Source organism: Ursus maritimus, unplaced genomic scaffold (genome assembly GCF_017311325.1).
Source record: "Ursus maritimus isolate PB19 unplaced genomic scaffold, ASM1731132v1 scaffold_30, whole genome shotgun sequence".
Lineage (NCBI taxonomy): Eukaryota > Metazoa > Chordata > Mammalia > Carnivora > Ursidae > Ursus > Ursus maritimus.
Window position 1 is genome coordinate 27925428 of NW_024425564.1, and position 15773 is coordinate 27941200.

Sequence of the window (15773 nt, forward strand, 5' to 3'; positions counted from 1 at the left end):
CACAACGGGGAGAGAGCACGGGGAGAGGACCACAAGGTGAACAGCTACACAACAACCCCAAGTGCGCCGGAAAGTAGTGATCTTCCCAAACACCCAAATGCAGTGTCTGGGGTTTTATTTATTTATCTATTTGACACACAGAGAGAGAGAGCACGAGCAAGTGGGGGGGAGGGGAAGAAAGAGAGAGAATCTCATGCAGACTGCACGCTGAGCGTGGGGCCCAACACAGCGCTTGATCTCACAACCCTGAGCGAAGCCAAGAGTCAGCCGCTCAACAGACTGAGCCTCCCAGGCGCCCCCCAAATGCAGTGTTTTTCAATCCAGCTGTGTCCCTTTAGCCATGTAATTCAGTGGGTCGCAACAGCATTTTTCTTCTAAAATGAAAAAGAACGGAAATAGGGTAACTTAAACATACTGGAGAGTGAGTACTGGCTCGTGACGCCTCTCACTCACTCACACAGACACATACCCTGTGCGTGCGATGGGTCACCGTGTAAAGTTCACTGATGGGTTTCCAGCCAAAAAAGTCTGAAAGCCACTAGTCCCAGACATGGTTACAAGCTGATAAAGCTTGGCATTCTTTCTTTAAATACCCTCACGGTCTCACCTTTGAGGCCTCCTCCCTTACCGATTAAAATCTTTCTCACCTCTCCATTTCTTCAGATCTAAAATTTCTGCTCTTTCCCAGCTTTAGCGACCTTCTGACTGAACTGCACCTCATATGAAATACCAAGTCAAGTCATAAAGGGCTACGAAGACTTGAAAAATTTGGCCTCTAGCGACAGTTTAGCATAAACTGCTTTTAAAGGTTCTTCCTTTGGATTTACGAAACAAAATTATTAAGAGGGTTCTTTTTCTGGGACATTCTCTGGGAAACCAAAGCCCGCGTCTAGATTACGTACAATAAGAGTCTCAGGGCATAAACTCCCAGTCACATAAGAGTCAGGAAATTCATCTAAATGCCAAAGGTTTGTTAAGAGAAACAAGTATCTGCAACTCTCTCAGACTCCACACAACAACTTTACCAGCTGCAGAAAAAACACCTCACTGCTGATGCGGAAATCACCCATCTTTACATCAACTCAGATGGGAGCTAAAAGTGTCCAGAACGGTATCTCATTTTATATGCATTTTCAATAGAGAATGAACAATTTTAAAACTGAAGCTGTTTGCAAATATTTCACCTTAAAAAGGCAGTACAAGGAGGCGCAGCACCAATGCCTTACCTTTAAACTCAGATTTTGTGCCTGGCTTTGCACTTTCGCACGCCACACATTTGGTAGCATCTGCTTTATTCTGTACCAGGCACACCTCACAGTCCCAGCTGCCCTCGGGTTTCTTGAACTTGTCTAACCCCAGGCAGCTTCCAGAAGACAGAGAGGTGGGGACACTGCTGCTACTTGAAGCAGGTACCGAACTTCCTAAAAAACAGTGAGGAAACACAAATTCTAATTCACATGTCAGTATCTTAAGGCACCACTAAGTCTAAACGTTCAATTAGTATTTCCTATTAAGACAGATAAAGTGCCAGAAATATAAGTTTTACACTGTTAAAAACAGTATAGACATCTCAGATTTCTTTTAATCTTACAAACAAGCAGCTCACACTCACCTTGCCTAGTGATGAGCTCCCTCTTAACCCGAAGTTTGAATAATCATGGTTTAAAAAAAAAAAAAACACATGCTCAGAAGTCAGAGACTAAAAGACTAAAATGTCCTTAAGAATCTTTATCAAATCTCTTCAAACAGCACAGCATTTTAAAGTCTAAGGTATAAACTGTAGGCAATATCCTAACACATCAAATACACAGCCACAGACTACATTCCCTGCAAGGTTTCAAAGCCTAGGTCTCTACCTTTGAAACGATCATTTTTGCACAGACGTTCATGGCGTGGGTTAGAACCTAGCTATTTAACAGACATTTATTAAGTACCATAATATATACCACGGTTCTAAGGACGTAAAGAGGAATGAAATACTGCTTAACTTCTCAAAGTGCTAACGGTCTAAAAAGGGGCACAGTAGCACCATCATCAAGATGGAAAGTGATAAATGAAAAAAGAAGGAAGAGCTGACGAAGGGGCAGGAGCAGAACGGATTCACAGAGGTGCCATTTCAACGTTCAGGCAGAACTGGCAAGTCTGGGGGGAGCGGAGGGGGCACGGGAAGGATGGCTCCGCAAAGCCATCAAGAAGCAAGTGTGTGACCAGTGGAGCCATTCGTTCCAGCCTCTCCACCTGCTGTCCACCCAGTGTCTGTTCTACTGTTAGGTTCTCCTCCATCTTGCCAAGAAAACCGCTCCCCGAGGTTCCATCTTCAGTCCAGCGTCCTTCTCACAAGTCTCATCACCAACAGAACAGCTTCCTGAGCTGTACCTGCAGCCCGCAGCTCCGTCGTCTCCTTCTCAGCTCTAGTGCCTCAGCTCTGGTGCCCCAGCTGTTCAGCGTGGCTACATGGGTCCTCCTCTCCGTTTCTCCTATAGGTTTCGTTCCCTTTTTCTGAACCGACTACTGCGACCCTATTTCAGGTGGCCCTCAGCTCTTGCTTCAGTAACAGTCTTCTTACTGAGACCTCCACTCTTGTTCCCCGAAGTCCAATCTTCTAAGAAGCAACCAGTGCCACGTAGTTTGGGCTGTCCTCTCTGGTTTCTCCTTTAAAAGATTAACTGTTCCAAAGTTTCATTCCTGCCACTCCCTGAAGTTAACAGAGCTCAGTTTTAGGCCATCATCTCTATTCCCACCAACTCCCTCACTTTACATCACCTCTACTCCCATGCCTTATTTGAAAACTATTGCCTAATGACTACCAAATCGGTATTTCCAGCCCAGAGTGCCCATTAGAGGATACCCAAAGGCCTCGCATAAATATGTCAACTTCCCAGCTTCAAACCCACAGGGCTTCAACTGTACATTATTCTACGTCCTGATTTGACTCCGTTAGTATCCATCGCCATTACCTTTGCCCAGACGTACTACTGATACGACTTCCTCATCTGTCCTCTGGTCTCCCTCCAACTTTCGTTGTCTTCAAATCTACCCTCCAAAAAGCCACCAAGAAAATTGTCAAACATACAAATTGAACTGTGCAACTAACTCCTCTGCTTAAAATGATGGTTCATCATTTACAGGATGAAGTCAGGTTTCTTTAATAAACCTACGAGCTTCCTTTATTTGTGGCTAACAATTTACTTCCTACCTCAGAATTAATTTTGGTTTCTTATATGATCAAAGACTTGTTTTTTCTTTTTTTTTTAAGGGGAGGAGGATGCTAGATGGAAAAAGAAAGTTATTTCAGAATGAAGATTCTAAAATCTTATCCTTGTGGAGCTGTCCAGTAAGAATTAGAAATATGGCTCAAGCCTTGTGTTCAGACACAGGGTACAGGCTAACAAATCAAGAACCTTCCGCTGCAGACCTAAAACCTACATGTCCACGAATAATGCAATAAAAATGGAAGTATAATTCCCAGGGTATTCCCAAAAGGTTTTATTTAGTACCCATGTTATCATATATCTATACCAAATAATTCTACAATATTATTACAAGAACAGCAGAGTCATTTCAGTTGCGAATCTCAGTTAACTTTTTCAAATTTGAACAGAGAAAGGAAAAACTCAAACCAATGACTCCATTTTTCTGCCAGGTTAGAATTTTGTCATTAATGACCCCGTAACATTATCATTGCGGCATCTCTGGCAGAGAGCGTACAGGTGCAGGCATCGCCATTCATACTCAGCCACAGCCTTTTCAGGAAGCAACCTGTCTACCCCTCACTGAAACCGTCTCTGCAAATGACCACTTGCCATCCTCCCTTGTAAGAGGAAGAGATGAAGTGGTATTTAACAGTTTGGGACAGACTGTCCCTTCTAAGAGCCTTCAGCATCTGTAGTAGTCAGCTTGGAAAATGATCGTGAAGAGCAAGAAGTTTCTGATAAAGATCTGCGTAAAGAAAGAAGTACAAGTATATACTGGGCTGGCTAACGCGCTGCCTCAGGTAACAGGCAGGTCCAGCCCCAGTCAAGTCACTTCACCTCAAGACAGCTTAGAAAAACTAAGATGTACGAGGAAACGCTCATCCTGCCACATTACATTGAGGTGGTTCTTAGCAGACAATAAATTTAAACATCCTACTAAAATAATGAACAAAATTTTCCCAAAGAGCCATACACATACCTGGTTTCTCAGACACACAGGACACACATTTACTGTCTTCTCCATTATTAAAAACACAGCATACGGGACACTCCCAAGATCCCACGGGCCTTTTAAATTGATCTGCAAACCCTAAGGCGGCGGTGGTCACAGTGCAGGTGGCAGAGGAAGCAGCCGTGGTCACAGCACTCTCTGAAGCCGCGGGCAACGTAAGGACTCGCTTAACCCCAGTCCCAGGCTTCGGTGTTTCACAGGCCACGCATTTTATCGCCTCGGGTTTATTCTGCACTAAGCAGGTATCACAATCCCAAGTGCCCACTGCTGGCTTAAATTTGTCTCCGAAACCTGTCCCTGATGCAGGAAGAGTTGATTTGTCACTTTTACTTGGTGTTCCAATTCCAGTTTGTTTAGCAGTCTCTTTTGGCGGCAATTTTGTTGCTTGACAGGCTATGCACTTGCTGTCTGTAATTTTGTTCTGGAGTAGACAAGTATCACACTGCCACGATGGTCCGGCTTTTAAACTTTCACCAAACCCGATGCCACTAGAAGAAAAGCTACTTATTGCTGGTCTTGTATAAACGACTGGGCTTGTGGTAGTAGGCTGAGCAGCAAGAGAATCCGCCTTTGGTGATGTGAAACCTATATTGAGGGAAAGAGGAGAGGGGAGTGTGAGGAGAAAAAAAAGGTAAGGGAAGCTTTCTAATCAGAACATGAACTGAAATGCTATTACTGGGAGAACACATATTTATATACATTTATGCAGTTACTAAAATCCAATGTGGACTACTTAAAAATAGAACTGTTTTTTACCTAAGCAATATTTACTAATCACAAATTAAGTGACACTTTGGTCCTCATTAAAATTCTACAAAAGATGTTTTGTTTATAGTATTATCACCTTCCTCTAAGAATTTCTATTTACTATAATTCAACCAACATCTAATGTGAGGCCTTAATTTGTAGTGTTTACCGACATACACCGTCATCCATGTTTTGCTACACTCCGCCTCATCGCAACACCAATGTACAGTATATTCATAGCCTTCTTCCCTCAACTGTTTTTACTTCCAGGTGTTCCCTTGGCTAATGTCTTCAACATCTATAATCTTTGAATTTTGTCCAGTTATAATCCACTACTGTGGTATCCTCTACTTTCAGTAAAAACCAGCAGAGCCGTGTAGGTATGCATATTGGACAGATGTCCCTCCAAAGTACAGTGGAGTTGTAAGGACTGGTTTTAATTATACTAAGCTCATACAGAACTTTAAAATGGTAATGGCTCAAAGAGAAATAGGATGACAAATTCCAACAGAGATGAACCAAACCATCTGGTAAGGCCTAGAAATACAAAAAGGAAGACCCAGTCTACCCTAGCAGAACCTGAGCTCATGCTACTCAAAGACATGCCCATAGAACATTACCAAACCCTAATTCAAACAAATTGCTTCAAATAGTTCTCCAATATGATCACAGAACCTTCCACATTGTAAGTACATCTTTTCTGTAACCACTAAAGACGTACTTAGACAATCAAGGTATTCACACAGAACCATGGAGTAACAGGAGTTGAAAAAAGTCTTCGTACTACCAAAACTGCTGTTACTGAATTCAATCGATTCACTCCAACTTTATTCATGGGAATGGCCTTCCAATCCTTTACTCTGGACCAATTAACCTTTGTTTGACATATACTAACAAACTCAGTGACCTGTTTTTCCAGCTTTTAAAACACCAAAGGAAAAGAAAATTGGAGGGTGAGAAGATACAGAAGACTGTTATTTAGAGATTTTCTAGTGCTACAATTAATACAACCTCGAACTAGTTTTAGCAAAAAGGCAAAAGCCACATACTTCAGTTACTTCCAGTGGTCTAAAATGTACTGTCTTGTTAATGATTAATTTGTGTCACTAGGTTTGGTGCAATTTTAACAGTAACCATCTTAAGGTGTTATAGAGTTCTTTTCCTTCCGCTTTCTCAGGTTTTCCTAATTTCCCTCAAAAGAACATAGGACTCCTCCAAATTCTTGCTACTTAAAGCAAACTGAAAGGAAGGAGGGCTGGGCATCATGAATGCAGAGTATTACTTATATGAAGATCGACTGTAGGAATGCGATGCCCCTCTACTACTCAGTTACTTCTAGCCCAGGCCCGCTGGAGCTCTGCCCCAACTGTGCCAAATCATCTAAGTTACTGGGACTCCTGGAGACAGTATACTCATCTCTAAAATGAGAAAGCCAGACCAAAGAAACCTAATCCTCCTAAATCTTGTTGTAGAAGCCAACGTTATCTGGAAATTCTTATTCAATTAGACATGAACATGTCTACCTGCTCGATAAATCTAAATTTTCTCTGAGTAACCACATCACCTTATAAACACTTTTACATTCCTACAGCAGGCATCACAATCGGAGCTGTAGCTGTCCTCGGATTTTCAAACTGAAAACTTAAACTCCTATCTGAGGACTTCTAGTCACTGCCTTCAAGTTATTTCTATGAACTCTCAAATCTTGTTTCAAGTGAGCACTGTCCCTTATATATACCTATGTTAGAATCAGCAAATGCTTTCTTTCTTTCTTTGCCCAGAAAGAACTGGGCAATGATCTGAGAACAAGGCAGTTCAACATTTTCACCAGAGAAAGTATGTCCAAGTATATCATCAGATTTACTTTTTTCCCCCCCATATTGGCCTACCTCTTCTAAAAGGCAATTCATTTCCTCCTTCTACACTTCCCTTTTTCTCCCGCTATACTTGCCTCTTAAGAGATTTCATATTAGGACAGTCCTTGAATTCTAAAGAAGGAAGAGTTTCTAAGATATTTACTCCAAAAGAATTACATCTGACTACGTTACTTTCAAATCAATCTCCTATCAAACTAGCCATAATTTTTTAAAAAACGAAAGTATACCAGTATACAGGTGACATAAAAACAGGACCACAAATTCGTAATTAAGATTTTAGAGTATTTTCAAAGGCAGCTATTATCTTACCGGGGCTTTTGAGAACATCTAGGACACTTCCTTCTTTCAGGGTTTTTGCAGGTCTAAAAGGGCCCTCACAATCTTCATCTGGCTTCTTCTTACAGCTTGTACTATTCACTGCAGTGATATCTTGAGCTGAAATTTTTTTAATTATGAAAGATATTATGCCAAGAAAAAGCACTGGATCGAGTTAAATGTATTAAAAAGATCTTTCAACGCCAATTTGGACCAACTTCTAAAATATCATGAAAACGTCACTGTAATTCAAAGATAATGAACAAATTTACTTAAAAGTACAGGGTTGACCATTATAAGACAGTAGAAATACTATGTACTATACACTACACATTTTTCTTCTCCAAAAGGACAAAAAATATAAACTATAATTGTTACCCAGTGAATTAACTGGTAATCAAATCCAATCGAACATTGGAGAGGAGATGGCAACGGGAGCAAGCTCATAAACTGCGTGAAATAGGTTTCTGATTACATAACAATTTACAATACTGATCAAAAAAAACCTTAACAATAAATTCCCAACTGAGCCAGTTATTTCATTTCTAGAAATTCATCCTATGATTGAAAGTATCCTTCAGTTTTCAGGGCACCTGGGCGGCTCAGTTGGTTAAGCATCTGCCTTTGGCCCAGGTCATGATCCTGGGGTCTTGGGATCAAGCCCTGCATCGGGCTCCCTGCTCAGCGAGGAGCCTGCTTCTCCCTCTGCCTCTTCCCTCTGCTCATGCTTGCTCGCTTGCTCTCTCAAATAAATAAATAAAATCTTAAAAAAAAAAAGCAAGCAAGCATCGCTCAGATTTCACACTGGAAAGCTGGGTGACAGGTGCCCACTAAGGGACCAACAACATCAGTCACCGAATGCCGGCAGGGTGCCACGCTGTGCGGACACAAAAATCACCTTAAATGCACACTTACAGGGGAAGACTGTAAAGTCCAGAAGATTCTGAGTGATACATCAAAAGAATAGTGGTGGCTGCTAGTGAGGAGTGACTTTTATTTATTGCTTCTTTTTGTTTCCTAAACTTTCCAAAATAAACATACCCTTATACTTAAAATAAGAAATCTTTATTTTCAGTGATAATGGTTTTGTGGTTCTATTTCTAAGGGAGAAAGTTTTACAGATGAAGTATGTGTGGGATTGTTTCAATACAACCTAATAGGTGTGTTTCTGTGCATGAGAGGGGAAGGAGGGATGAAAAAAAGAGAAACGAGATTGGTCATCAAATGCTAAGCGCTAAAGCTGGGTAAAAGAGTACGTGGGAATTCAGTCTACTACTTCTGAAAATGTTTGAAATTTTCCATAATAAAATATAAATAACCAGGTTTTTCTTAAGTGTTTGCCAATTTAAAAGGAGTGGGTCAAATGGTTTCAAAAAGTCCTACCTACGCCCAGCTCATGTCATAAACAAGAATTAACCCAAAATGGATCAATGATCTAAACGTGAGAACTAAAACCATAAAACTCTTAAAAGAAACCGAGGAGGTATATTTTCATGACCATGGATTTGGAAATGAATTCTTAGATATGACATCAAAAGCATAAGCAAAAAAAAAAAAAAAAAACCTGAACACTACCACATTAAAAACCTTTGTGAATCTAAGGACATTATCAAAAAAGCAAAAAGACAATCTACTGAATGGGAGAAATTATTTGCAAATCATATATCTGATAAGGATCTAGTATCCAGACTATACAAAAATGCTTTTATCTCAGCAACAGAAAGATAAACCAACTTAAAAATGGGCCAAGGACTTGAATAGGCATTTCTCCCAAGAAGATAAAGGACCAAGAAGCACATGAAAATATGCTTGACACCATTAGTCATTAGAGAAATGCAAATCAAAAACCACAATGGTAACATCACTTCATACCCACTAGGATGGCTATAAACAAAAAATGAGAAATAAGCACGGTGAGAATGTGGAGAAATTAGAATCTTCATACACTGCTAGTGGGAGTGTAAAAGGAGTCAGGCTGAGAACAACAGTTTTGTGGTTCCTCAAAAAATTACACATAGAACTACTATTTAGTTCTAGGTATTCATTTCTAGGTATATATCCCAGAGCACTGAAACTAGTATTCAAACAAATACATGTATATGAATATTCATACCAGCACTATGCACAAAGCCAAAAGCTGCAAACAGCCCAAATGTCCGTCAATGGATGAACAGAAAAACTATGGTATATCCATACAACGGAATCTCACTCAGCCATCAAAGGAGTGGAGTACTGGGACACCTAGCTGGCTCACTCAGTAGAGTATAGTGACTCTTAAACTCAAGGTCAAGAGTTGAAGCCCCACGTTGGGCATGGAGCCTCCTTAAAATAAAAAGCAGGGGCGCCTGGGTGGCGCAGTCGTTAAGCGTCTGCCTTCGGCTCAGGGCGTGATCCCGGCGTTCTGGGATCGAGCCCCACATCAGGCTCCTCTGCTAGGAGCCTGCTTCTTCCTCTCCCACGCCCCCTGCTTGTGTTCCCTCTCTCGCTGGCTGTCTCTGTCAAATAAATAAATAAAAATCTTAAAAAAAAAAAAAAGTCAAGACTGGAGGTAGGAGGGCCAATAAGAACCTTTTTAAAAATAAATAAAAAAGAAAAAAAGGGAGTAAAGTACTGATACATACTGTAACATGCATGAACCTTGAAAACAGTAAGTAAAAGAAGCTAGACACAAAAAGTCATACTGTAGGATTCCAGAATTATAGCAAGGCAAACACAGGCTTTAATTGGTTGGGACGGGGTGCGGGACTGTTTAGCAGGTACACGTCTCCTCTGCAGGAGGGGGGATAAAACTGTTTCGGAACTAGACAGACTGCAGTGGCTACACTGCACATGAGAGTACTAAACACCATTGAATTTGTTCCCTTTAAAAGGATTCATTTTGCCTTACATCAATTTCATCTCAGTAACAAAAATATACAAGAAACAAAACACTGTGCCTATCTTATAATAACTGTGTCAAAACAAAACAAAACATACGCGGGGGATAAAACTGTTTCGGAACTAGACAGACTGCAGTGGCTACACTGCACATGAGAGTACTAAACACCATTGAATTTGTTCCCTTTAAAAGGATTCATTTTGCCTTACATCAATTTCATCTCAGTAACAAAAATATACAAGAAACAAAACACTGTGCCTATCTTATAATAACTGTGTCAAAACAAAACAAAACATACGCAGGCGCCTAGGGGGCTCAGTCAGTTAAGCATCTGCCTTCAGCTCAGGTCATGATCTCAGGGTCCTGGGATCAAGGCTCCCATCAGGCTCCCTGCTCAGTGGGGAACCTGCTTCTCCCTCTCCTCCCTGCTTGTGCTCTCTATCTCTGTCTCTCTCTCTCCCCCTCAAATAAATAAACAAAACCTTAAAAAAAAAAAAAAGGCAAAATAAAACATATGCTTGTAGCACTTCGTCATAGCCTATTCTCCTTTAGAATTGAAACTGACAAGCTTTTAGTAACTTGAGGTAAATTTTAAAGATACCCTGCAGTGTACTCAAGTTGACAGAATAAGAAGATAATGGAAAAAATAGCTCCTGCCACAAAGTAATTAATCATAACTTACACATTTTCCATCAGCTTCTTAATGACAGAAGTCGTGAGGATGATTCTCAAAATTCTATGTATGCCACTCCTTAAAAATGCCTTAAAAATCTGGATAAGTTCCCCAGATGTGATGAAACACAAAAGTTGTTTTAACAAATTAGTGCTCATCCAGTTACCCTTTGTAATGCATTAGTAAAAACTGGGAAGGATTTTCATGCCTTTCCTCATAACCAGGCATGAAAATGGTAATTTGCAGTAGTTTATTCCTCTATGAATTCATAGTAACATTAAAGAAAAAAATCTTGTGGTAAAAAGTACACCTGAAATGTGCTTGTTACTTCTTTCTCTTACACAAGCCTGTTTTAATCAATAAAAAACAGAACTGCAAACATACGAAATTCCTATTTTGTGCCATTCTCATAATCTACACTCTTATCTTTGGGATCAACCATAGCGTTCAGCTTCTATGTCCTAGCTCTTTGGTTTTTGTTGTTGTTTTTTACTCTATCCTTTGAGGGAGGATCTACATTGTTTGTTTGTTTTTAATTCCAAAACTGTGAGATTAAAAAAAAAAAAACTGAGAAAATCAAATAAACACTTCTGGATAGGGCAAAAGAACTGATATCTCAGTCTATAAAACCCCACTCCCACCCACACCCTCCCCCACTTAATGGACACTGCTGTCAATCCATGACACCCAGCTCACCCCATTTAAAATCAGTGTCTTCCTACTACATTCAGATTAAAATCCAATTCTTTAGTGTAACATTCTGGAATTTTTAGAATTTTAAGCTACTTTTTAACTTCATGATAAATTACCTACAGATTTCAAAGAATATCATGCTTTTTTTCTCTAGTTCCTGCACCCTTGCATTTGTTGTTTATCGCTTGGATAAACAAGAGCCCTTGCTCCTGTTCAAAAATTTTTGACCTGAGTAACTTAGCCCAGATGATTCTCCACTTCCTAAACAGCAAACACATGAAAGAAAACCACCACTATCACAACAAAATGCTAGGATTTAATTATCTGATGACTCATTTCCTTTGCTCAATTACACCCATTCCTTGAGTTCAGAAATTATGTATCACTATAGGCAGCAGCCAGCATAACTTCACCTCAATAACAATGTAGACAACCCTTCAACTTATGAGATTTCATTTATATTAAAATGTCACTTTTAATTAAACGAAGACAACGGATCTATGTGCTGCCATGACTATCACTGTCACAATCAAACTGTAACATATCCATTTAGTGAGCTAAGTACTTCTGAGAACAGAGACTAAAAATATTGTCAAGGGTTGCTATTAGCTCCTGTTTGCTTTTTAGAGCTAATTTCCTTCTAATAAAAGCATTTATAAGATTTCCTACAGATTAAAAGAATCTGAAATACTAATCTAATGTAATGCAACTATTTTTATATAAAAACTTGTAAGAAATTTTTACTTACCTGAACTACTACTTGTAATTGGTTCTGAAATACTACTAGAGCCAGAAAGTTCTGCTGTTTTTGCAACAGGCACACTGAAGGTAAATCCAATCTGTAAAGAAAAAAACGTATCCTTTAAGAGTCTATTTAAATGAGTATCAAATAGCTTTTTCTTATTCCAAGTCAAAAAAAAAAAAAAAAACACACACTGAATTTCATGTATTCCAGGTTTTCGTATTTTACAATCTCTAAAACTGAGATGCTTCTTAGAATGAATGGTATGTTCTATCGAACAGCATTTTACATTTCTTAGGCATTTTTTTTTTCATTCAAAGCACTATATAAAATAATTACTTGCTCCTAAAGCTCATTTCTGGATTTCTAAATACCATTTTCTAATAAATAAAAAGTATGAGACTTTATGGACAATGGACAGGTTTCAGGCATGCAGCAGACAAATTATAAAATTATCTGGAACATCCAGCTGTGACAGAAAACAAGAGCACAGTGAAGAAGAGAAGCAACATGTAAAAACGATGTGCATGCCAAAGATGCATGGGGCAACTTGAACATTAAACTTATTATTCTCCCCAAAATATTTATGAAAAAGAAACAAATATATATTCTGAGGCACAAAAACCCAAAACTTCTCCAGATTAAAGGCAATTCAAGAAACATGTTAACCAAATGCAATGCAATTTAGTTGGTCAGGTCTTGATCTTAATTGGATATAGGTCCAAGAGAAACAAAATTGTTATTAAAGGACAGCCTAGGGGAATGGGGAAATCTGAATATGGCCTATGTTATTATTATATCATGTTAAATTTCATGGATATGATAACATACTGCAGGTATGCAGAGGAATGTCCTTTTCTTAGGGGACATATGGAAAAGCTGTAAGGGTATCAAGAGATTTGTATCTTAACTTTCAAATGGTCATGAGAAAATATATATGCTTATATGTATATATAGGTAGTGGAAAATAAACAGGTGCTCACGCATTCAAGTTTTCTGTACACTGAAATTCTTTTAAGTTGAAAGAAAAACAATGGTACTTCTTACCACCAACGGCATCTTGGTTTTGATAAAAAAATAAATACGAACTATCCCTTGCTAGCTACTTACAGATGATGGAGGTAGTACATCTGCCTCAGTAGATTTTACAATTGGAGATGAAAATCGAAACATGGGGCTGCCAGTGCTGTTCGGAGAGGTCATTTGTACCTGGTTTTCCAAATTATTAAAATACAAAAGCATTTTAGAGAAAGCAACTGATAATAAAATAGACTTAACTTAAGCAAATTAATTATTTCAAAGAAGTCAAACACAATTTCCTTTTAGATTTAAAAATCAATTATTTAACCAATTTAAAAATTGTTAAGGGGTGCCTGGCTGGCTCAGTCAGTAGAGCATGCGTCTCTTGATCTTGAGGTTGTGAGTTCCAGCCCCATGTTGGGCGTAGAGACTACTTAAAAATAAGATCTTTAAAAAATAAAATAAAATAAAATAAAAATAAAAATAAATTGTTAAAATTTCTGAAAAATAAATTAACTGCTATAAAATCTGGCTTCTCCTTGGGAGGGGAGTATACTCTATCTCAGAGGTGAGTATCTGTCTAAAGGAGAAAAATACCATCTACAAGAATATGCTATAAAAACAAACAAACAAAAAAGAATATGTTCAGAAAAAGTAAAAGCCAAGGCGAAAAGCGTAAATCATTTCGGGAGCAGTTAATCCTACCTGAGAAATAAAAATAATAACCCCATTCTTACCCAAAAAAAGCATCGTAATTGGAAACAGTGTTCGGAAACAAGCTTACAATCATCAGTCTCTAAGGCACGGCATCAGAATTAAAGAGTGCTCCATTATAATGTATCCCTTTATAATGGACATTTAAAAAGCAAAACACCGTCTCCATTTTTCTCTTCTTATTCTGAGTTATTAATTTCCATAATGGGAACTTATCATTGCAACAGAATATTAGATTTTTTAAAATAAAGAACAAAAATCACCTCTATTTGTACAATGGTTCTGTACCTTGTTTGTTAATGATTGCGAAGGACTAATGGGTGATGGAGAGGATGTTGTGATCACAGAGGAACTAAAATTGAAGGTAGGTAGTGAAGAACTGGTGATGGGTAGAGAGATTTTCGGCAATACTGGTACTTCCATTTCCTAAAACACAACATGTTTCATAATGAGAGATTACATCTTTCATATCCTTATTCTATCCCTACTTATTTTCAGGAAGAACTGCTACAGCTACAGGCAAACTAAGAATAGGGCAAAGGTAGCACCATACTATGATAACAGTGTGGGCTCCTGAATCAAAAGAATTGAAAAGATCTGAATCCCAGCTGTGCCACAAACACATGGTGGCTTTGTGAACCTAACTGCCCTCAGTACCAATTTCCTGATGGCTGAAAATGAGAAACAAACAAACAAAAAACCAAAAAAAACAAACCATAGATGTAGTATTATTAATAGAACACAAAGTTATATATGGGCTGGGCATATAAAACAAGCACTTAATAAACATCAGTCCTGGTGAGTTTGGTGAAATGCCTTCGTTTTTTTACTCCGATATAGCAAAGACCAGCGCAAGTCTCAAACAACCCAGGTCAAGGGCAAACAAAGAGTTCTGCTTCTGCTTATGGTGGAATAGCTCATTATCTGACCAATGACCTGACTGATAACAATTGTAAACTCCGAACAGAATAGAAAGAAACAACCATCTGAAAACACTGGAGGGCAAGCAGAAGCAAGCAGAAACTGCAGAGATAAAAAAAGCCTGGAAGAAGAGGGGGCACTGAGTTTCCTGTACTCTGAGAATTGGTGCCACTGCACAGATGAAATTCTGAGAGAAAACAGCAATTCTGTTCATAGAGGAATCACAGGACGGACTAAGTGACCATAGCAGCTAGAAAACGAGGGGAAATGCAGAAATGAGGGGCATATAAATCTGCATGTAAGCTGTCCAAATCTCTAGCAGATGTGTAGGCTGCTTGCGTACAAGGCAGACACCAAGCAGCCAATTTAGACTGCAGAGTTCCAGCTGCCACCCACCACAGGTGGGAGAGAGTGTGGCTTGAGGTGAGCTCCCTGCCGGCTAAAACGGAGTATTTCAAATGGATGTCGTTTATGGTACATCAATCACACCTCTGTAAAGTCAAGCCTTCTCCCCAAAGGAAAAATAAAGATGCTTTCAGATAAAAGAAAACTAAGACAATCTGTTGCCGTAAAACCTGCTCTACAAGTTCTTCAGGGTGAAGAGACCTGATACCAAATGGAACTCAAGTTTCTGGAAGAAATGAACAATATGTGAGCGAACACAAAAAACTTTAATACTCTTTAATTTCTTAAAAATACACACAACTGTATAAAGCGAAAATAATACGCTGTGAGTTTATAGCCTAATTGTAATACAAATGACAAGTATAATCTAAAATACCAAGGAAGAGGGGAGGTGAATCAAACTATAAAGCTGAAGATTCTTAAATTTTATAGGAAGAGGTACAAGATGAACACAAAGTAGAATGTGAAAGTTAAGGACACGTATCATAATCCCAAGAGGAACAGCTAAGTAACATGAAGAGTAAAGAGCAAAGTAATTAAAATGTAATTCTAACAAATAACCAAAAGAAGACAGCTTTCAAA

At 38.9% G+C, this 15773-nt stretch overlaps 1 protein-coding gene across 2 annotated transcripts in view; it reads right to left on the bottom strand.

The window, feature by feature from the left end:
• NUP153 (nucleoporin 153) overlaps window positions 1-15773 on the bottom strand; it is a 73420-nt gene that overhangs the window by 12804 nt on the left and 44843 nt on the right. For both annotated transcript variants that reach the window (XM_040645085.1, XM_040645086.1), the window contains exons 12-17: window positions 14154-14291; window positions 13242-13340; window positions 12138-12228; window positions 7140-7265; window positions 4174-4791; window positions 1227-1421 (exon numbers count right to left, since the gene is read on the bottom strand). In XM_040645085.1, coding sequence (XP_040501019.1) covers window positions 1227-1421; window positions 4174-4791; window positions 7140-7265; window positions 12138-12228; window positions 13242-13340; window positions 14154-14291 — 1267 coding nt within the window. The remainder of the gene's footprint in view (window positions 1-1226; window positions 1422-4173; window positions 4792-7139; window positions 7266-12137; window positions 12229-13241; window positions 13341-14153; window positions 14292-15773) is intronic.